Source organism: Chelonoidis abingdonii, chromosome 1 (genome assembly GCF_003597395.2).
Source record: "Chelonoidis abingdonii isolate Lonesome George chromosome 1, CheloAbing_2.0, whole genome shotgun sequence".
In the NCBI taxonomy this organism is placed as follows: Eukaryota; Metazoa; Chordata; order Testudines; family Testudinidae; genus Chelonoidis; species Chelonoidis abingdonii.
In genome coordinates this window covers 237,264,748-237,288,012 of record NC_133769.1, presented here as the reverse complement: position 1 = coordinate 237,288,012, position 23,265 = coordinate 237,264,748, and the positions used below count along the sequence as shown (strand labels likewise).

General features: G+C 39.0%; 1 protein-coding gene across 9 annotated transcripts in view; it reads left to right on the top strand.

Annotated features, from left to right (window-relative positions):
- Window positions 1-23,265, top strand: part of TBL1X (transducin beta like 1 X-linked) — a 271,928-nt gene that overhangs the window by 200,685 nt on the left and 47,978 nt on the right. For 8 of the 9 annotated variants that reach the window (XM_075060629.1, XM_075060635.1, XM_075060632.1 and 5 more), the window contains one exon: window positions 11,196-11,303. In XM_075060629.1, the coding sequence (XP_074916730.1) occupies window positions 11,246-11,303 (58 nt within the window). In that variant the 5' untranslated portion in view covers window positions 11,196-11,245. Of the gene's footprint in view, window positions 1-11,195; window positions 11,304-23,265 lie in introns of those variants that run through there. The other variant, XM_032777668.2, reaches the window with a different exon arrangement.

Below are 23,265 nucleotides of genomic sequence, written 5' to 3'. Positions count from 1 at the left end.
TTGTAGAGGTCACAGACACACATCGCCTGACTTTTTACATACAGCCCAGGCTCTCTATCACTTACCACCCTACTATTAGCCAAAAAGTCTAATCTTACAGAGAACTTCTCCACACTGCCACCCCCCACTAGCCCAATATATGAGTGGAGCATGGATGTGGGTGTTAGTATCGTAAAACTAAAGATCATGCTACTGGAATGAATACACTTAAAAGGTCAGACTTAACTTTTGTTTAACATCTGGTGAGGGTCCCAGCTGGAGGGTGGGATACAAAGGTAAAGTTAAATGTGTTGTTGGAACTCTGAGTGAAATCCTGGCTCCCCTGAAGTCAGCAGTAAAACTTTCACTGACTTCAGAGGAGCCAGGATTTCACCCTCTTAACTATAAAATTAATCAGTTTGTGAAATTGAAGCACATGGTGTTTTTTGTTTTGTTTACTAACTTTAGCGCTAGACAGGTAATACAGTCTCAATCTCAGCTCTACTTTAATGGTGTTTTTTGTGAGGGAATTATCTTTTTTTATTTAAATACTTAGAGAAAATGAGAACACGATTAACAAATGGATAAAATAAACCAGTTTACTTAACAGTCTAGATTTTCAAAGAACCAAGAACATTTCAAAGGGACAAATATGTATTCAGTGCACACATTCTTCTGTCTGAAGCAAAATCCATATAAAGGGGTACATTGGACCAAGTTATTGTATGAAAATGTCTAGCTATTTGCATAAGGAAAATATAACTTAATTAACAAAATTCAGTATCTGATCAGTAACTACTTAGAAGCTTCTACTGAGACCCCTTTTGGAAGGGAATTATCTGTTTTCCTGACTTGAAGAGAAACAGAAAATAAATTTTATTGTTTCACCCATACAGTCTCCTCAGAAACAGTTGTTTGGAATATTAAAATGGGAAGGAGGGACTGTCACTCTTACCTGCCTTGACAAGGACAGATAAATAAGTAGGCTGTGCCTAACTGAGTACAAACCTGTCACTGGGCTGAATTTTGATCTCACACCAATGTGAGATAAGGAGTGATGCTAGTGAAGTCAAACCAGTAAAACCAGTAGAAGTGTGATCTGATCATCTCCAGTACATGGAATTAATAATGGTTAGAAATGCTTAACAGTAGTAATATATCTTGATACATGTATTTATGCTTGATGTTATTACATTGATAGACACTTATTCTGTGCACTGGTTGTCCTTGCGGCAGTTAAAATTGATAATCCTTTAGCATTATCCATTATAACAAATAATAGGCAGCTTTTATCTACTTCTGATGAAATAAGCAAATGCTTTCTCCCCCTCCAAATGTTTCTAATGTTATATATGAAGACAGAGCTCTTTATCTATTTATGTTCATACCCAATCTCTCTGAAAATAGTAGGTATCAAATGATGTCTGCCATATTTAAATGGTTTCCTTTATAAACTAGTGCTTTCACACTTTCCACGTTTTTCAAAATATTTATTTTGGGGACCGAAATTTTCCATGTTTGTTGTTTGCCTGAAGGTTTTATTTTTGTTTGTTTTTATAATTTTATTTTTAACTTAGAACACAATCCTTTCAGTTATTTTTGAGCTATGGGAGAATGAAGAAAAAAACATTTACCATGATGTAATAATAATAATAATAATAATAAAATTTAAATAATATTATAATAAACAATAAAGTAATACTTTAAAAAAACATCCAATCACACTGTGGGTGAATAATGTAAAATACGAAAGGCACTGGAGCAGGGGAACTGGATACTGGGTCTCCCCAGGAGACTGCTCTAACCAACAGGCTACAGCGTCATTCTTGTGTATGTTTTCTCTGGACCCATGATTCTTTTATTATTTATTCACAAGGAAGCAGCTTCAGCAAGATAAACTGAGGGAGCTCCACATTAGAATAGCCTATTGGTTAGGTCACACACCAGAGAGGCCACAGATCTCCGCTCAAATCCTTTTCCCCTGTCCACCCCCTCCCTCAGGTAAAGTGGGGATTTGAATCAAGGATTTCACTCGTTGCCAACGAGTATCCTAGTCACTGGGCTCAAAGTTAGAGGGAGGTCCTTCCCTGGCTGTTTTGTATAGGGTCTTATTCTGGTAGGCAAGTTCTGAGTATGTTGTGGTAAAAATCACATGGAACATGCTTCTATTGGAATTTTTGCAGTTGAATCCTAAATGGTATACGTTCTTTTTCAATATGGATGAAAAAATTTATATAAAAGTTAAATATTTACTTATACACTCAGAGTATATTTTCCCTGAACTAAAATAGACAGAGGCATGCCTATCTTTCCCTGGTTCATGCACCACTCTGGAGTTTAGGCATCCAGACACCTCGAGTGAGGCTGCAGTGCACATGTCCAGAGCTAAGTTCCCTCTGAGCCGTGCCATAGGCTATTGAGGGCCGTGCAGGCGGGGAGAGGCACCCCTCCCCTGGTCCAGCCCAGACAGAGCTGCCGGGGCTGGGCGGGGGAGGGGATCACATTCAGTGGAGAGGAATTAAAACCCCACGCCAAGCAGTGGTGCCCCCAGCCCATTGTGCTGCAGCCAACTCATCTGGTGGGTTTAATGAGCCACTGCGAGTTAGCAGGAGCTGCCTGAGTTGTCATCCCATGACCCCACTGCGCTCCCTGGGACGGAGTGCCAAGCTGCCCCTGGTCCTCCGCAGCCGCTGCCCATCTCTCTGGGCCCGCCCCCGAGCTTGCGAGCCAGCCAGTGGGCTTGGGGAGGCAAAGGCTCATTCCCTGTGTGGCCCATGGAGCATGTGTATCCAAGCACAGAGCTCGGTCAGGGGCGCAATTCCAGTGGCTGAGAGTGGTTTTACCCATCCTGTAGGGGCTGGGTAGTTTGAACCCACCCGCAAGAACCTTCCCTGTGGGTGCAGGGGGCAGAAGGCAGAGCCTCCCACCCTGTGCAAAGTTGCCCACTTGGCTGGCAGCCCGTGAAGCTGGAGGTGCCCACGGAGGTGTGGGGAGTCTGTGTCGGGGGGTGCCCCATGGGTGGCCCCTCCCCCCTGAACTTTGCCAGTCTGGAGGGGCCACATGGAGCGGGGCCGCGTGCGGCTGTGAGCTGGGGTGGTGGTGCTATTTCCCCAGCCCCGCACAGAGAAGCACATCCAGCCTAGCGCAGCTGGAGCTGCTACAGCCAAGGAAAGGCACCCCTGTCCCGGCCCTGTGCTGTTGCAGGTTGAGAGGGCCGGGGGGAGTCCTCGCTTCCCAATGCAGCCCCGGGGCAGGCTGCACCCCAAGCGCCCCAGCCAGAGCCCTCACTCCCTCCCTGCACCCGAACCCTCTGTCTCAGCCCTGAGCCCCCTCCCATACTCCGAACCCACCCTTGCCACTCATCACCTGCATATTGATGCACAAAAGAAATTTCATTCCACGCATGGACATAAAAAATTAGAGGCAACATTGGTCCAGAGGCAGAAGCATAGGAGCCTAGGGAACTTTTAGTGCAAAAATTAAGGTGCTGAGCGAGTTCATGTGCCTACAAAGTTTGGCAGCAGTTGAATGGGGATTTTGGGAATCCCAGTGGGGCCTGATTCCAGGATTTAGGTGTCTTAAGCACTTAACTGCCACTTTAATCCTTTTGTGAATCTAGCCCTTTGTGTGCATATAAGGAGTGAAATCTTGGCTTCACTGGAGTCAAATGGGAGTTTTTCCAGTTAGTGGTGCCAGGATTTCACTCAATATCTCTGTTCTCAACTCAAATCCAATAGTATAGTCAATTCCTAATGCCTCTAATCCATACTCCTTATTTTCAGATACTAATTTCAACTGTGAGCCCTAGAGCTACCATCAGCCTTCTTTTATCTTGGTTTCCTACAGCTCCTCATATAGTATATGCATGTAAACACTAAAGTTATTTTTGTTTATTTAAAAAAAAAAACCTAATTGAAGTTGCCTCTTTTCAAAGTAGGTCATGAAAGAAATACAACACAATTGCACTAATTAAGAAGGGTGTTTTTTTCTTAGCAAAGTGTCAAGAGGGAAAGATCAATACAGCAAAAACCCTTTTCACTTTAGAGCAGAGGGAGCTGGAAAAGATCCGCTTGAGCTCTCAGAACTGCAATGCTGGAGGCTGATATCATTAAGAAAACCAGCTGAGGACTGAAAAATAAACCAAGCAAAGTAATAGGTTTTAAGTGTAAAAATGCGGGGGGGGGTGAAGTTATACATCAGTAATATCCTAATATAAGGATGGGCTTTAATCTTGGTGGTGCACAGCTCTGCCTCTTTTGATATAAGACTGGAGCTGGCTGGGCATTTTTCAATGAAACATTTTTCTATTGAAAAATGTTGATTTGCTGAAACGGAAACTTTTTTGCAGGAAAGGGTCAGTTTTGATGAATTTCCTGTTTCCAAAAATTTGGAGGGAAAATAAAGGGTCAAAACATCCCATTTTGACATTTTCAAAACAAAAAGTTCATTTTTTTCAGTTTGAAACATTTTATTTTGAATTTTACATTAATTTATATTTTAAAATATTTTAAAAGTTACAAGTTTATTGGAAATGAAACACCTTGAAATGATCAAACCAAAACACTTCAATTGACTCAAGCCAATTTTTTTTATTACTTTCAGTTCACAATTTTTTGACTTTTCGCCCTGATTTGAGACAGGAAAATGTTTCAAAAATCTCACACAAATCTCTCAGAATGGAAAATCCTTTCCCGCCCGGTTCTAATAGGGACCTTGTGCAGTTGTAGAAACTTGTAATGGTATGCAGTGAATGTGTCTTGCACATCAGAGATTAGTCTGCCCCAAAGCATGTCATTATCAATATTTCAGAGTGCTGTGACTCTACGCCTGCATTCAGATATATATGGATGGATCCTTAGTCCCACAGAGAGTCCCCTTGTAGTTGCTGGGACTTTGCATGAGTGTAGTGGTCTGCCCACACAAAATTGATTATAGGATCTGACCCATTCATTCCTATCATCAGGAATGATCTCTTTAAGGCAAAGTGGAGGTTTATTTTCATTAAGTATTTAATTCCCACTCTCATTCCTTCCACTTCCTTTTTCCTTCAAAAAACAGGGTCCAGATTCAGTGACTAATTGCACAAGATACACTTCAACATGTCAGTATCAAAGCTGGACCATTCCTCGTTTACATCAGGGATTTTCAGGAATAATTGCATAAATTATAGACATGGTTGTTGCTTCCAGTTATGAAAATGTGCGATTTTGGGTAGCAGTGAGAATTTTATGAATGTAAATTCAATCTTGCTAGCTGGATTTTTATTCATTTATTTTTGTTCACCCTCATTTAAAAAACAAAACAAAAAAGCAGAAGACTCAGGTAAATATAATTCCTGGGGTTTTAAAAAAGCTAGTCTTAATGTTGGGCTATTTAGGATCCCTGAAAGCCCCAGGCCTTTTGTCTTGGGGAGTCTAGGCCCCTGCTGAGCTGGTATAAATGTCACTCAGAGGACCCTGACTGAGTCGGTACATAAGCACATATGCCACAGCAGCACTTATTTGAAGCTCTTCTCTTGTTTTCCAGAAACTCAACTTTGATTTTAAAACAAAAAACAAGAAGTTGCTAGGTGACATGGTTGTGAAGAAACACTCAGTTCCTATTTTTGAGGCTAACCAATAGAGAGCCTGGAACAATAGCTCTGACAGGTTTGACCTCCTTCGTTCATATCACTGAGGCGTTAACTTACATGGCCAACGATGATGATTTAATTATCAGTGTAGTTATCTGTTTAATTGCTCACAGAGGGGAAAAAAGAAGGGAGCGTCAGAGAACTCTAGATTTTACTGTGAATGACATCTCATTTTGGTGCCACAAGTAGGTGGCACGTGGGAGATGCCACCATTTATTCCTTTTTCCCAGTCAAGAAGAAACCAAGTCCAGGAAGCTCAGCAGAGGCCATGGGCATATTTCAGCCTCATAAAGGGAGCCCAGTGGAGTTCAGAGAGCATCCATGGTCTATATCAGCAGTCCCAAATGTGGTGTCCGTGGGCGCCATGGTGCCCACTGAGGCATCTATGTGCACCTGCGTACTGGGCAGTGGACAAGCATCCGCCGAAATGTCACCAAAAAGCAGCAGCATCAAGAGGCGTCGCTGCCGAAATGCCGCCAAAAAGTGGCATCACCAAGAGGCGTTGCTGCTGAAATCCTGCTGATTTTCGGCAGCATTTTGGCGGTGACACCTCTTGACGTTGCCACTTCTCGGCGGCATTTCGGCGGATGCTTGTCCGCTGGCCATGGTCTTCGGTGGCTCATCATCCGGCGCCCACTGCCAGGAAAAGGTTGGGGACCGCTGGTCTAAATTACAAACAATTTACTATCAAGGGTACCTCATTTTGGCAACTCACCTGAGTGTTGCTTGAAAAGAGTACATCACCATTCTTTTTTCTTCTCCCAGTTTGACCCCTGGTCATCAGCAGACTTGGTCTATTATCAGAAGCTACTTAAAAAGAAAAGGTGGCTTAAATTATATCTGCCTGAATCAGCAGCAGCTTACAAGGCAAGGGGGAGATGAAAAAATGAGAATACCTGCCCTCCAAAGCTGCTGGCATCCCGGGAGTGGAACAGGATAAAGCTTCCAATTTAAGAAAAAAAAATCTGGAATGAAAGATAGACAAGGAGCAAAAACACAGAGTATGAGACAAAAACAATTGCCGTTCTCTCGGTGAGGAAGATGCTGATTCTTAATCAATGACTATTGTGTTTAGACATTCTGGTTACAGAGCCTAGAAATAGATAGTAGGCCTAGCTGAAAAATAGTTTCAGCAGAAAATTTTCAACAGAAAATTTGGGGGGTTGACTAATTTTTTCATGGAAAGTGGCTGCTTTCCATAGGAAATGTTGCTTTTCATCGAAAAAACCAAACACCAGAAAACCAAAATATTTTTATTAGAATATGATGCCTCAGAGTTTTATTCTATTTTTATTTTTTTCAGATCCCGTTCTCTTCTATGGGATTGGCTTTCTGGCCAGACTGTTTCCCATGATGCACTTACTCCCCTCCTGATGAGGAGCATCATGGGTGTTGTTGGCAGTGGTGCATCATGGGAGGTGTAGCTTGACCAGGGAACCTAACTTATAGAGGAGAATGGGAGCAGGATGCACCTGAACTTCGACTCCATAAGGCACTAATGCAGTGTTTCCAAATGAAAGTATTTTGATGTTTGGCTGAAATTCTTTTGTATTCAGATTTGTGTTGAAAATCTGAAATGGTCCTTGGAAGATTTAGCAGATGAAAAAATATGTTGTGTCACTGAAAGTTTTCATGCAGAAAAATGCCATTGTCCAACCAACTCTAGATAACTAGATAAATAGTATAACCTCACTTAGTGAGAGACAGAGGGGTGTGGAATGAGAAGGAAGAGCCCGTGTTCAGCTTGCATTCAAAGCACCCTGGAACTGCCATACTTCCTCCGTGAGTCATGCAGGTGCCAGCCCAGCTTGTCTACTGCCTCAGCCTTGCCTTTTGGCTCTCTGATTAGCCACCAGCAGGGAGGGGAAAAGAAATAGTAGGGGCCATATTAGTGAGTCTTCCTCACCTGCTGGCTCAACCCTCTTCTGCTTGAGGCAATGTAGGTGAATATCACTGTGGATATTTTGAAGGGGCGGGAAGATTAGCTTCTCCTACTTTCATCCCCCTTAACAGGCTGCTGACTGCTTCTAGATGCAAATCCCAAATCTTCTCTTCAGGCAGCCTCTGCTGCCCTCTGGAGCTTCCTGGTCATATCTCTGAGCAAGGGTGCAGCCCTCCAGCATCCTACAAACGAGTAAAATACAAATTAAGGATTAAAAAAACAGGGAGAGAAAGAGAGAAAAGAAAAGGCCCAAACCTGGTATTTTGTTTACCCCAACTCTCACTTTAAAAGAAGAAAAGTGATAACCACCCTTATAAGTTCTATGATTTAAATAACTGAAGGTAGTTAAATGCCTGTTGATAATGCAAGGTAAGTCCCTGATCTGACAAACACGTACTCATTATTCTTAAACGCTTGGGGTCAACAATACTGTAGGTTAATTTTAAGTACATGACTAGTCCTGTTGACTTGATTGGTGCTACTTATGTGCTTAATTTTAAGCCCACGCATGTGTGTGTGCAGGATCGGGACTCATTTTTTTCTGCGTATAGTTGAAGCTAATCAGACCCTCCATAACAAGTAACTAGTTATGAGAAAAGGTGTTTAAGGTAAAAAAGAGCTTGGATGTGTTTTGACCATCTGCCTGTTGTTGTGTGTTGTGAACTTAATTATGTTACAGCAAACTCAAATGTTATCACTTTAGTTTAAATATGAAACAGCCCCATAAGCACATTAATGTTGTCTCTGAGCGCTACTTAAAAAAAGGAGAGAGAAGGAGTATTAATCTAGACAATATCGATCACCATTAATGAAGGGAGAACATTTGGTTACTATACACACACCCTCCACCCCAGCTTTCAAGTGGAGATTTTCTCGGGATTTTTGTTTTGTTTTGTTTCTTTATTCCTGAATCAGACTTAGAGCTACACAAGAGACAATTATGTTCCTCTCCTCCCGACTGTCTTTTCCATAGTCTGATACCAGGTTGGGGGTATTTTTGTGTGGGGATGGGGGAAGTCAAAAGGCAGGGTTAATGAAATTTAGTATAGTCTTTCATGGCTCAGCTGAATTTCTAATAAGTAGATTACTCTGGGGCAGAGCCAAGATCTCTGGATAATTTCAGATGGATGGAGACCTGTGCTTGTGTATCTTATTGCTGCATTAGCATCTGCAGGAGGGCTGGGGGGGACTTAAATGCATGAACGGTGATCATGTGGTTATTTATGGGATGATAACAATGTGTATAAAGATATGATCTGACACATATGTCAAAATAATTCCTGTTCACTGACTTCAGGCAAAATGTATTATAAATCCAGCTCCTTAGTGTGTTTGGAATTCTAATACAAAAGGGAGAAAGGTAGCTGCTATGGAGGCTTTCTCTGTAGTTGCCAGACTATTTGTTTTGCAGTCAGACTGATTTCCTCTGGCTTTTAATTCATTTAACAAAGATGTTGTCTGGAAAAAAAAAAAAAAAGAATCTCTGTATGAGGAAAGATTATGATACTAATAACTCAACCTAATAAGATGCATCCCAGGAGCAGCACTTGTAATTTCTTGAGATATTATTAATAATGCTCACAGCAGCACAATGTACGTCATCACTGAAACTGAATTTTTGTAAGAGGTTTTAACTTTACCATCTTTCCTACCACCAAGGAAATGAAAGTGCTAATTTTAAAATACTAAAAAAAGGGTTGGTGGGTTGTTTTTTTTTTAAAAACCAGTGCTGTCACAGTTTCTTACACTATTGTTATCACTGCTGTAGAAATGAACAGCTGTGATAGGAATATTTGTTTAAATGTAGTCAAATAGATGGAGATAAAAATGGCTTTAACAGGCATCACTAATGTCTTTGGGGACTTTGATTGTTTTGAAAGTATTATACAAAAGGGATGTTTGGTGAATTATTCAGAATTATTCAAATACTATTTACTCTAGTAGACAGCAGTAAAGTTGTATTTAACAGTTTCCTTTTGTAAATAGGCTCTTTATAGGGATTTATAAAAAGTGCTCTCTTAATGTGCATTTTTGCCATTAAATGCAAAGTGCTGTAGTTTACAAAAGTAGATTTATCTGTCTGCTTTGATTTTCATCACCTTAGTATCCGACTTCCTCGCATATAGTGATGAATTTATTCTCTCAACATTGATATGGATAGGGAAGTTTTACCTGTACTTCATAGATGAAGAACCTGAGGTACAAGGAGACCAAGTGACTTTCCCAGGGACACGCAGGGGGACTGTAGCATAACAGAAATTGAACCTAGATGTCCCAAATCCTAGTCCAGTGCTTTAATCACAAAATCATAGGAGGAGGAGAACGTGCTATGTATTTTCTCTTTTGCATGAGATGCAAACGCCTGTAATATAGCACCCTATTCTTGAGAAGAACTTCTGCTAAATTATCCAAGGTATTGGTTGTGGTGGAAATATAGCATCTGAGCCATTGCTGCAATAGAACAGGGAAGGGGAATAAAAGGCATAATGAAGTTCTGAAGAATTCTTTTTACATAAATATGCAAAGACATCTGTTACAGCCATGAACGACCTGCTGGTTTAGATCATCAGTGGGGGAAACTTGTCGTTGATCAGCACTGCCTACAGTAGCAGGTGCTACTCTAGGCAACAGGAATTACTGAAGAGGTTTTCAGTGAACAAAGACCATCCTGCCTGCCAAGAAGAGACATTTGAGAAATTAAAACAAACAGCAGACTCCTACAAAATTCTTCATTTATAATGTGTAAGCAAGCTCTTACTTCCAAACCTTTACGTAGTGGTTATGTGTTCGGTGTGGATGTCAGAGCTGTATGGCTCACTTAAAGTACTTAAAGCTGTTATGGTGAATTTTCTGAACCAACTAAACCAGAACAAAAAAAAATTGTCATCGAGATTTAGAGAGAGAACATCAAATACAAAATAACATCTTATTATATAGCATTTGACTTCTTTTTTTTTAATCACAAAGTATACCCAAACTAGTCATGCAAAACTGTCTTTCTTTTTAAAGGTTATGGTTATTTTAGTAAATCATCCAAGCTTGACTCTTGTGCTTTATGAACCACCGAATACTTGAGACATTACAACTTTTTATTATGCAGAGATGTGTGCATATACATTGTTCTGCACAAAGTGTTCTGAATTATTACCTATAAATATACATTTGTATTTTTTTTGAGTTGATTGTAATTTTACTGCTATTTTATTTAAGTTCTCTGAGTAACATTGTGCTGTTTTTTTGAGGTTACTGTCTGTTTCTCATATGGATAAACCACTGGGCAGAGGACCAGATTATGAAGTTTGGGCTGGAAAAGATTAGGTGTGGTGTGGCTTACTATGCATTGACCGTAATTGCCAGTAGTGCAGATCAGAGTGTACTCGAGTGCAGATCAGAGTGTACTCGTACGCTGAAGAGAGTATCCAAGAGAACTGTAGAAAAGCTAAAGTGCTTTCAATATTTACAACACTCTCTTTGCATCTCTCGCATACAGGTTGAATCACAGCTGTAATAAATGTAAATACTTTAGCCTTTACAATATTAACTGGGTCCCGTTAAATAATGTGCCTCAGTTCTGGTAGCAAATAATATAAGTAAATCAAAATAGAACAAAAACTCTCTTGTTTTCTTCCCCCCTTTGAACAGAGCGTGGATCACACTTCTTGTAAACCTCATTATATTGAGGTGGGGCTAAGATGAGCATAACCAGTGACGAAGTGAATTTCTTGGTGTATCGCTATCTCCAGGAGTCAGGTAAATTACTTGTCTTTCATCGGAACACGGGTCACAGACGGAGAGAGAGAGAAGAAAACCTATCTATTGCATTGTATTGTGTCAACAAAATTGCATTGAGCCTTAGAGAATGGAAAACCCAGGCTAAATACTTCCTGCACAAAACCACGTCTTTGAAACCATTCCCCATGATAATAGGGCAGACATACAAAGGTGCAAAAGTAAATATTGTAATTAGGCAAAACAAGAAAATAAATAGCATTATGTTAACAAATGTCTAGTAGAATTATGTCATACTAGCCAAAGTTATTTTTGGCAGCATATGCACAAAGCACAATTACTTAATCCCTTGGTGTTTTTTAGCCACTTAAGAATATATCAGTCAGATACTTGTCAAATGAAGTGAGATTTTCTGCAAATAAGCTTTTCATTGGGCTGCAGATAAATACATTTCTAAATGGTTATTTGTGTGTGTAAATACCTGATTTTTGTGTGTAATCCATATCACTGTGAATCTAATGGTGCAAGTGGAATTCTCTTTGTCTTCCCTTCCCTCTGCTCTTCTGACCACTCTTTTTCCAAACATAGGAGGGTCTTTTAGAGTAAAACTGTAATCTCTGCTTTTAAAAAATACTTTCAAATTGATGTTTAATTTTATAGGATCCATTTTCTTTTTCCCAGCCTGCGTCCACTTCCTAGCTAACAGCAGCCGATAGGAATGCTGCTTTGCTGATGTGTAGGGCAAGTGCCTTGTCCAGGAACTGACACCCACTGTCCCAACAGGTCCTAGATTTGGTCTCTGCACCTGGTTAGAGATAACTACAGCAGGTTGAAAAATTTTGAATTTCAAAATTAAAAAGAACATAAATTTTAGCAAAAATCCCTTTTTTTTTTTTTTTTTAACGAGCGCTAGGAAATAACTTTCTGGCCCCATTAGAACAGGCAGATGAGATTAAAATCTCAGCAGCAATTTGGAGTGGAAACTCAAATCTGGATCACTGTTCAGAGAGATCAGGGTGCTCCTGCTAGTTGTCCCAGCGTGTATTACATTGAAGCTTATTGAAAGTTCTATGGCCCTCTGAGAGGCCAGCACTGGCCTTCTTTCTTCCATCTGCACAGCACTCACTGTCTGTTTCCCCTCTAATCATCCAGCTCATTAGAACAGGACATGGCTGCTGTCTGTGATCTGGTGATGGAAAGCAAGGGCTGAGAAAAATAAAATTTGATCTAAAACTTTATTTTGAAAAACAAGCTGATTGGGGTTTCACTCTAAAAGGCTTTTGAACATCTAAAAAGGGTGCATGGAGGATACAGCCATATCTTAAAAAGTACAGGAGTACTTGTGTCACCTTAGAGACTAACAAATTTATTTGACCATAAGCTTTCGTGGGCTACAGCCCACTTCATTGGATGCATGCAGTCAAATACATTTGTTAGTCTCCAAGGTGCCACAAGTACTCCTGTTCTTTTTGCAGATATAGACTAACATGACTGCTACTCTGAAACCAGCAATACCTTAGAATCCTTGAAATTGCTTTCTATTGTATATTTGCATTGTTATATTCTTTTTAATGTAAATGATTTCACATCACAGTGTTGTGCAATAGTTTTCCCCTACGGGACAGCAAAAACCAAAGATGACAGTCTTTGCACTCCTGCCCGCCGCCAACACTCACACTGATGCTGTGGAATGATTCAAAAGGAAACTTTATGGACCTCCCGATGAATGGCAAGGTCGAAATGATGGTGGAATAAGACTCTTCTGGATGTTTTTCCTCAACTGTTTTCCAGTATTTTTTAGCCATTTGCAGGGGAAAAACATTATGTTTCTACTTCACATGCAGCTTTTATTTGACACTGAAAGCTATATTTCACTAACTTTATTATACATGAGAGTAAATACAGAGTAACTCCACTGACATCACTGGATTTACTCCATATATAAATTATATAGTTGAGAACAGAAGTTGGCACCAATAATTTAAAACAAAAACTAACTCAAACCAAAAACATTTGAACCTGGATACTATGCGTGGTCCTAGTAATAGTATTGATCCAGTTGTGTACAGGTATAATGTTGTACGGTAAAAGGGAACTATAAGTAATCCTGTGCCAGCAGATCTGGTTTTTTAAGAAGCATGTACTATACAATTGGTATTGACTTTCTGAGCAGTGCCGGCTCTAGGTTTTTTGCCGCCCCAAGCAAAAAAAAAAAAAAGGGTGCCACCCCTTGAAAAGTGCCACCCCAAGCACATATTTGGGATGCTGGTGCCTAGAGCCGGCCCTGTTTCTGAGCCATGCTTATGCTCTTTTCTGTTATGGAATTTTAAATTTGTATTTTTTGTAACACAAATAAAGATGTAAGATGCTGTGCCACCTTCTAATGTAAACAATGTAGAAAGACAAGGTAGTAAATTAAAAATGTCTAAACAAGCGTTTCTAATGATTTTAAATTTGATATCCTGTGGGTTTTTGTAATATAGTTTGAGTTGTCATCTACAGTTGATGGAGTCTGCAAAACCAGGGATTTTGTAGATTTCCATCAATGATATTGTATATTGGAATGTGAGCATCCACCCAGCTCACAAAACATCAAGAATATAGATCAAATAGCAACATCAGAGTCATTTAAAAAGAAAACAGGTGCTCAATGTTCCTTTTTTCTCCTTTAATGTTCTCTTTTGAGAATTCTAAGCTTTTGCCTTTGAAATTTGTGTGAGTAGGGAGAGATGACAAAAAGGAAACATGCACAAGACAAGTAGGCAAAGCCATACAAAGCAGGAATATTCCTAGATCATTACAAATATTTCACAGCTGTGAGGCAGCAGGTCACTTGAGGTTAATTCAAACATTGTCATGGCAAAGGTACCTGTGGGTACTGTGCACTTCCTCATGAAAATACTCTAATGACATGATTATGGAGGAAGTTCAAGCCTTTTAAAGTTGAAAAATTCATCAATAAACCTCAAAGGTTACTTTCTCTTGCGTAATACCTTACTAGACCGGAAAGCTTGTACCCAAGAGAATTAAAAGAATTGATTGAAGATCTCTCTTAACCATTATTGTTAATTTTTAACAAATTTTAGATTATTGGGAAAGTTCCAAAGGAATGGAAAAAAGTGAATCTTGTTCCAGTATTTTAGGAGGGTAAATGGAATGATCCAGATAACTATAGATTATTTAGTCTCAAATTGATACTGGTAAACTCATGGAAAGGCTGATGAGGGACATGGAATCATAACTAGTGCCAGTCAACATGGTTTTATGGACAACAGGTCTTGTAAAAAAAAAAAATTGATATAATTTTTGATGTGATCACAAATTTGGTTGACAACAGTAACTACATTGACATAATAAATTTTGACTTCTGTAAGACATTTGACTTACTCCCACATGGGATTCTGATAAATAATTAGCACTATAGAAAATCATTGTAGCCCATGCTAGATATTTTAAAAACTAATTAACTAATTAAAGTTCAAAAATTAGTTGTACATACAGAATATTCATGCAATCGGAATTTTTCTGCTTAAGTTCCATAGGGATCTGTTCTTGGATCAATGTTGTTCAAGATCTTTATCAATGATCTGGAAGAAAAGATAAAATTTTCAGATGACCTGAAAATTGGTGAAGTGATAAATAAGGATGTGGTCAAGTCAGTTATACACACTGATCTGGATCACTTGGTGAGGTGGTCTCATTTAAACAAATGGTATTTTAATTTTAATACAGACAAATTCAAGGTTATACATCTGAAACAAAGAATGTAGATGTTCATGCTTCAAAGATGAGGACTGTATTCTGGAATACAGTGACACTGAAAAAAATATAGGGGGCAAGAGAGATCACTAATGGAACGTGAGCTCCTAGTGTGATGCTGTAGCTAAGAAAGAGAACATAATTATTGGATGGATAAGCAGGGGGAGCTCAAATAAGAGCAGGGAGGGGATATTACGACTGTATATGGCATTAGTGGCATTACTAGAATATTATGTTCCATTCTGATGTCCAGACTTCAAAAAAAAATTTGAAAAATTAGAAAGGGTTTTAAAGAGCTACAAAAACAATATGAGATCTGGAAAACATTCCTAATAGCGAGAAGTTTAAGATCCAAACTCTGTCTTGATCCAAGAGAAGGATGGTCACTACCTACAAATATTTACATGGGGAAGAGATTTCTGATAATAGACAGCACTTCGATCTAGCACAGGGGTTCTCATACTGGGGTTCAGGACACTTTGGGGGTCTGGAGGTTATTATGGGGGGTCGCAAGCTGTCAGCCTCCACCCCAAACCCCGTTTTGCCTCCAACATTTATAATGGTGTTAAATATATAAAAACATGTTTTTAATGTATAAGAGGGGTCGCACTCAGAGGGTTGCTATGTGAAAGGGCTCACAAGTACTAAAAACCACTGATCTAGCAGAAACAGGCATAATGAAGCTAGAGAAATTAAGACAACAAGTAAAGTACACATTTTTAATAGTGAGGGTAATTAACCATTGCAATAATTTACCTATATCACTTGAAATCTTTAAATCAAGACTGGATATCTTTCTAAAAGATATGCAGTAGCTCAAACAGAAGTTATGGTCTTGGTACAAATATTATTGGGTGAGGGTTATGGGATGTGTTATGCAGCAGGTTAGACTAGATGATCATAATGGGTCTCGTCTGACCATCAAATCTATGAATCTACTTCTCTACCTCGCCCCATGGAATTCCAGGTAGGGTGATTAATCCTGAAACTCCTTCTTTTTCCCATAACCCTCCCATTTATGGTAACCATAGTTGCAACAATCAATCCTTTGGCCTGGTGGATTAGCAAATATATGCAAAATGAGTCCATTCTGTAGATTATTATTGTTTATAATTTATACTTTGTACTATCAAACTGTCGAGGAGCCCGAGGACCATAATCTCATTGTGTTAAGTGTTGTACAAACACAGAACAGAAGACTGTCCTTGCCCCAAAGAGCTTATCATCTTAGTATAAAAAGAAGAGACAACAGATGGACCTAGACAGATGAGGGAATACAAGGAAACAATGAGACAATATTGGTCAGCATGATTGGCAGTAATATGACCACACATGTGGTCTAACCATTATCAGGATTTTGTAGACATCATGGCAAAGGATGATTTTGAAGTAGGGTAATGAGTTAGTTATCCGAATGTTTATGGGGAGCACCTTCCAAGCAAGAGGGGCAGCATGAGAGAAAACACAAAGGCATGCTTGCTTGAAAATTAACAAGTCGGTGATGTAGGCTGGCATTGTTGGCCAATCAGAGGTGGGAGTTGTGATAGTGAATGAGAGATGATAGATAGGGTGGGAATAGGCCATGTAGGGTCTTGGCAGTGAAGACAAGTAGCTTTTGTTTAATGCTATAGAGAAGGGGTAGCCATGGTCAACGCAATGTTCTAGGAGAATGATTGTTGCAACAGCATTCTGAACAGATATGAGTGGGGCAAGGCCAGAAAAAAGGTTGTTTCAGTAACTGAGATATGAGATTATGAGAACCTGGATAGTAACGTTGGCTCTGTGAATGGATATGAAAGGCTGTATCTTGAGATGCTATGCTATTTATTTCTTCTCTTATAAATATGAAAAACATATAGGTCTTATTGACCCTACAATTACAGTGTCAACCCTCCAATGCACTAGATCAGTGGTTCCCAAACTTGTTCTGCCACAGGGAAAGCCCCTGGCTGGCCAGGCCAGTATGTTTACCTGCCGCGTCTGCAGGTTCAGCCAATCGTCGTTCCTAGTGGCCGCAGTTCACTGCTCCAGGCCAATGGGAGCTGCTGGAAGCGGCGGCCAGTGCGTCTCTCAGCCCGCGCTGCTTCCAGAAGCTCCCATTGGCCTGGAGCAGAGAACCGCAGCCACTGGGAACTGCGATCAGCCGAACCTGCAGACACGGCAGATAAACAAACGGGCGGAACAAGTTTGGGAACCACTGCACTAGATGCCTTAAATGTATAACAGGCATTTGATAGTAGGTTTACCAAAAATTTAAGAAATAAACTTCTGTGACCTGTAAAATTTCCCAGGAAATCACATTTTGACATTTCATTTCATATTTGAAAGGAGGGCTTCTAAAAATATAGAGCATAAAGTGCTTCTCTGGGGGCTGTCCTATCAATGTTGAATCTGTGAGACGGTTCATCAGTGGCATAATGGTGTTGTTACATGTTACTTATCTTTACCAGAAAACAATTTTTTTAATAGGACCCTCAAATATTTGTCTTAAGCTTTTCATGGAATCCCTGTTTTTTTGTAATGTTTAATAGGTACCCCGTGTTTCCCAGAATGGACAGTATCTGCTTAAGCTCTGTGTTACACAGATTCCAAAAATATTTAGCTACAGCTGTGCTCCCCTCCAGGTACCCAGTAGATTTCTAGTGCTTCCACACTCCTCCATTACTTTTTTCCCCAAGTGTAGCACTGTGTGTGTATTATTCTCCCCCTAACCATTAGAAAATACTTCTGAGAACTGCACATGGGAATAAAAAGCTCAGGCAAAAATTTCAGAACTCTGAGCTTCTAAATCCATATTTAGGCACCTGATTTTCAAAGGGTCTGAGCATCACTAGACCTGGTTGAGTTCACTGGGATTTGTGGGTACTCAGGACCTCAGAAAATGTGATCACTTTATGTTTAGGTGCCTAAATACTCATTTAAGGGCTTCACTTTATGTGCCCATGTGTGAAAATGTTGACCTTGCTTACTGAAGTTACAGAGACTTGCTATTAGTTTCTTCCAGAATGAAAGAGTTGCAATACCACACAACCACTTAGAATCCAGAATATAGAATTCCCACATGCTGCCATGACTGCCCAAAACAGAACAGATGATTATTTACATTCCAGAAAGGACATCAGAACAATGCAATGAGAGATGTGTTGTGATTAAAAGAATTCCAGTGACAAACTGAATGGTGAGGAGAAGTAGAAATTGAAAATCCAGGTGCATTGGTATGTCTGAAACTTGCCTTAATTCTGTCTCTCATGTTTAATCTAAATACTCTGAACTGAAACAAGCTTTCAGATATGAGTGACAAATCCATACTTGGCACAAATGCAGCAAATTTTTTTGTCCCTACAGCCCAGCCACTTGTCACTTACAATTTCTTAAAACTATTTCAAAATTAATAATTTTTATTTATTGATTTGTGATCCTCTTCTGGCTTCTAATGCTCTTTTCTGATGTTCCTTCACTTCAATTTGTTCCACAATATGATTTCGCTGCCCTAAACTTACCTCCCTATCTATCTCTGGCTTATCCTGCTTAAAAAACAAACAAAAATCATAGCAGCTGCCTGGCAGTGACTGTCATAGTTAAGGTTGCATAACAGTTTCCATTCTTACACTCACAGCTTTCTGAAACTTATCCCTTTCAACTTGAAGTTTTCCATGCTTTGTCTGCCCAAAGGTTGATACCAGACTCTTCAGAGTGCAATCAGTATCTACCACGGCATCCAACTTGATAGTGGGATAGAAACATTCACTGGATGATTTTGCTAAAATGATCAGAAGTGAAATTGTTAGGTGCTGATGTTTGAATATTTACCATTCAACTTCAGAATAGTTATTCGCTCCTCCTCAGTGAAGGTGGATGGGGCAGCTTGTGTCTTATAGCTGTTTTAAATTTTTTAAATGTGTTGTTGTGTGTTTGGCTCGTGTTAGATAGAGATTTTTTTTTTTTAAGGGCTAGGAATTTCTCTCTTATTTAAAGCTTAGACTGAGGCAAAAGTTGTGCAATAAAAGGAGATTTTGCAGAACCATAGAAACCGCAAGGCCCTGTTATTAGTTTAAACTTGTATATGTGGGAGAAGGGCTCCTTCCTGTAAACTTTCTAAAGTGAACTAGAAGGGCACACTTCCGCCTATGGAGTTCCTAAGGTGCATGGGAATATTTTCTTAACAGATCTCATAAAGTTAATGGAACAGGGAGTTCTAATGTTGTCAGTTTAAATAGTTCAGACTCTCTGAGCTAAGAGGTGAAAACAATATCTATGTGCCCCTTACAATTTCTTGAAAGCCAGCAGAACTTCAAAGCCTTGGAGAGGGAAGTACTTTTTTTTTTTTTAATCTTTTAATTTTTTTTAAAACTTTTACATTTTATGGAAAAATTCAATGTTATGGTTGAACAGCTAAGATCTTGAAAGTTAGGAAATACTTAAAGGTAGATTAATACTCTGTCCCCTTTGAGTTTATATCATATGACACAATCTTAAATTGCATGACCACATACAGTTTCTCAAATAAAAGAACATATATTTTTTCTGTATGCTTAGGTACATATTTATAGCATTTAGAGTGCTGTGGACTACTGTGTATACCACAGAGTTTGTATTTTTTATGAAAAGTGCATATTTACTCAAAATAGTGAAGATGAAGCATAGCATAGAATAATAATAAAAAATATTGGTGTATATAGGTCAGCTATATTTGCTTCATAGTTACCTGCCTCATCCTTTGCAAATCAGGAAGACTGTGCTGCAAGTTGAACAGGAAATATTGAGCGTATGGGCTTTGACAAAATTATTAAAGTACACACCTTGAAGAATAATTTATTATATAAGAAGCATAAGTCAGTCAAGGTACTGGACCACTGTGACAACAAAAATATTGCACTGTTCTCATACTTATGAAGACCGATAATGATGATTATCTTCAAAGACCTTTTAAAGAGCCTCTCTATAAATACGCTTTTAAACAATGTCACTCAAGTGCTGCTGAATTTACCTGGTGGATGTACAAAGCTCACATCAGCTGCTACATTTCAACATGTACTAGTCACGTCTTTTGAAGCCTCCAGATGACAGCGAAAAGGACAAGAGAGCTCAGTAGAAAAGAACTTAATTACATATTGTTTTCAGTCACTTAGGCCTTATCTACACACACAAGTAATACCATTTTAACTTTGCCAGTATAGTTACAGCAGTACAAACTCCCTAGCATGGGCTCAGTTATACCAATATAAATGTGCTTATATAGCTTATTCCATCTTTTTGTTTTGTGTTGTACAATGCGTAACCTATTTATGGTCCATGACTAGGTCTCCTTGGCACTGCAGTAATGCAAATAGATAATTATATAATAATTAATAAATAAACCAGTATATCTGTGCCCACACTAGGGGTTATGCTGTGTTTATTATTTTGGTAAAACAATACACCTCTAACTGACAGCTATATCAGTACAAAAACTGTGTTTAGACCAGAACGAAACTGCTCTGTGCCTCAGTTTCCCCCCCTGTAAACTGAGGGTAATAATACTTACCCTGCCTCGCATGGGGTGTTGAGGTTTTGTTCATCAATATTTGTAAAGCATGCTGAAGTCCTTTGGTTGAAGGCACTGCAAAAACGTTGAATAGCTTCTATTTTATTTGATCAAAACGTGAGATAAGGGTGCAGAACTAGCTAAGGGTGGAGAGTGGCCAGGAGTTAGTTGCTTATTCTGAGTATCTGGACAACAAGAATGAGATGGTGAATCCAACTTTTCAAGTGTTAAAACTAACCTTCATGGCAACGTGAAGTCAATTTTTAGTTGTTGTGATTTAGCAGCGAGCTGGTCTGTGGGCGAACAGGCTTATTTACACGATGTCTCATTTTCCAGTGGCCCAACCCACTCAGTGAAAAGAGAATTGCTTCTGCAGATGAGCCAAATTTCTGATGAATAGGCAGCTCGATGTAGAGCCAAGATTTGTGAACTTCCAGGGGTTATTTCAGATGCACAGAGCCCTTAGTGTTCTTAGTACAGATGTTGTATCTGCAATATTGGAAAACAATGTTTGAGAAATTGAACAAAATCAGCATTAGTTCAAATAGGTACGTCTCTCAAAAACTGACCTGATTATTTAAAGAGAAACTGTCAAGTGGATTTTTATAAATTGGCTAATTAAAAAAATATTTTCTGTTAGATTATGCTTTATATAGTCTTTTTTTAACTCATCTGAAAACACTGAGAAGCCTTCCCCTCTCCCGCTCCTTTGCTTCTATTATCTTTTTTAAAACTAAGGGAAACTGGCTGTACAGTACATTGGGGACCGTGAAACTGGCTGTATTCAAAGTATTGTCAAAAGTACATAGTTAAAAATGAAAGACTTTCAACTTTTTTTAAAAAAATATAATAATCTTGGGCATTACTTGTAATAGTAGCAGGTTTGGATCCAGATGTGAAAGAGTTTGGTCTAAACATGCAATTTTTCTCTAATGCATTTTGCCAACCTCTTGTAGATAAAAAGCAATTTGGCTTCTATGCTGACAACACCTTTATGTCACATGAAATAATGTGAGAATCATGGTCACAGTGTGCATTTTTTCCATAGGCTAACATAGGGAGGCAGTATATCAATAGTCCTGGTATGAAATCCAAACCCCACATTTAACAAAACAAAGGACAGTTTCTTTTGTCTGTAGATACAGAAGCATAACAGTTTGGTCATTCCTTGTTCTGGTTAAGTTTTCAGAGGAAACTAATCAACTGTATACCCATGGTATTTTGTATGTATTAGGGTGAAAAATAATCAACATTATGTATGTAAACTGTGTTACTTATGTTCCCAAATATTTATTTCTTATGCACAAGTGCCCATATGAGTAAATACATGTTTTGCAAATTTTGAAAACTTGTCCTACTGCATGTCTTTCACTCTTATTCATTTTGCATCAGGGAGGCATATTAAAATGTAGTGTAAGGAAAGCAATTCAGAATTTAGCAAGTTCTGGTAAACGAAAAGAAATACACTGAGTATCCTGTTCTTCTGCCATTCGCAAAGCCCTACTCAGTCAGTATTTCCTTCTGAATCATTTCACAGATTTACAAACTTGGCTGTTTTAAATTCTCTTTGGCCTGTGTCTTGGCATAGAGTGTCAGATCTGAGCATGTGTGGTCATTTTTAAGACAGAAGAACACAAACAATTGTACTCTTTTTCAGATGTGCTTTTTGATCCATACTTCCAAGCAAGTTTATAGACTTTTTTAAAGTAGACTTTGTACATTATTAGTCTGTAGTAAAGATGTATCTATTGTTCTGTATTGAATAAATTATTGACGTGAGACATTTTAGAAGGACTTGCTGAATAAATAAAAGGGTTTACTGAATATGATAGGCGTGGGGGGAAATTGCAGTATCAATTTTGGGAAAAAGTTTTAGATCAGGCCTACGCTTGAAAGGTTTTGGCAGCATAGGTATATTATACCAGCAAGGTGGATGCAGCTCACACAATGCACATTTGCCAGTATATCGTATTGCGGCTATCTTGGTCACAGTTTTGCTAGTATAACTACATCTATAGTAGGGGCTTTTGCTGGCACAACTGTGTTGGTCACAAGTCACACCTCACCACACCTCTGCTGTGCCAGCAAATGTTTGTAGTGTAGATCTGACCTTGCTATCTTGGGAACTGAAAAGTCTATGGTGACCATCTGTAGAAACCATCTCAGTGTTGAAAGCCTTGCTTGTTCATTAGTGAGTGTCAACAGCAATGTCCTTTTCACTGCTGCTTGCAGGTGGTTATTGTAACTGACGGAAGAACACAGCTTAGAGCAAAACGTGCTAAATATGATCTCCCTTGCCTAAAAATGAGTCTTGAAATGATACACATCCTCTCCTTTGACCTTTGGTTCAGAGGACAGGTCTGGAAGATGATGATGATATTAATGTGGATGATTTCTTTGGAGTGGCCGTCGGAGAAGATTGCAAATCTTGCTGATTTGCATAAATAGTTACATTAAAATGCCAGATCAGTGTTGACATTTAATTACAGATTGTCAGGCTAATTTATATAGCGTGATTAAAAGATAGAATTATTTCAAGCTTTATTTTTTAAAACAAAACAAAAAAACCTCTTTCCATTTTCCTTGTCCTGCCTCCTCCCTGTATCATATTTCTCAAATAGATTTAAATGGTAAAAGCCAAAGGCTGCTCATCAAAAGATCATTTCCAAGTTTTATTAATCTTTTCCAACATATTTTCCT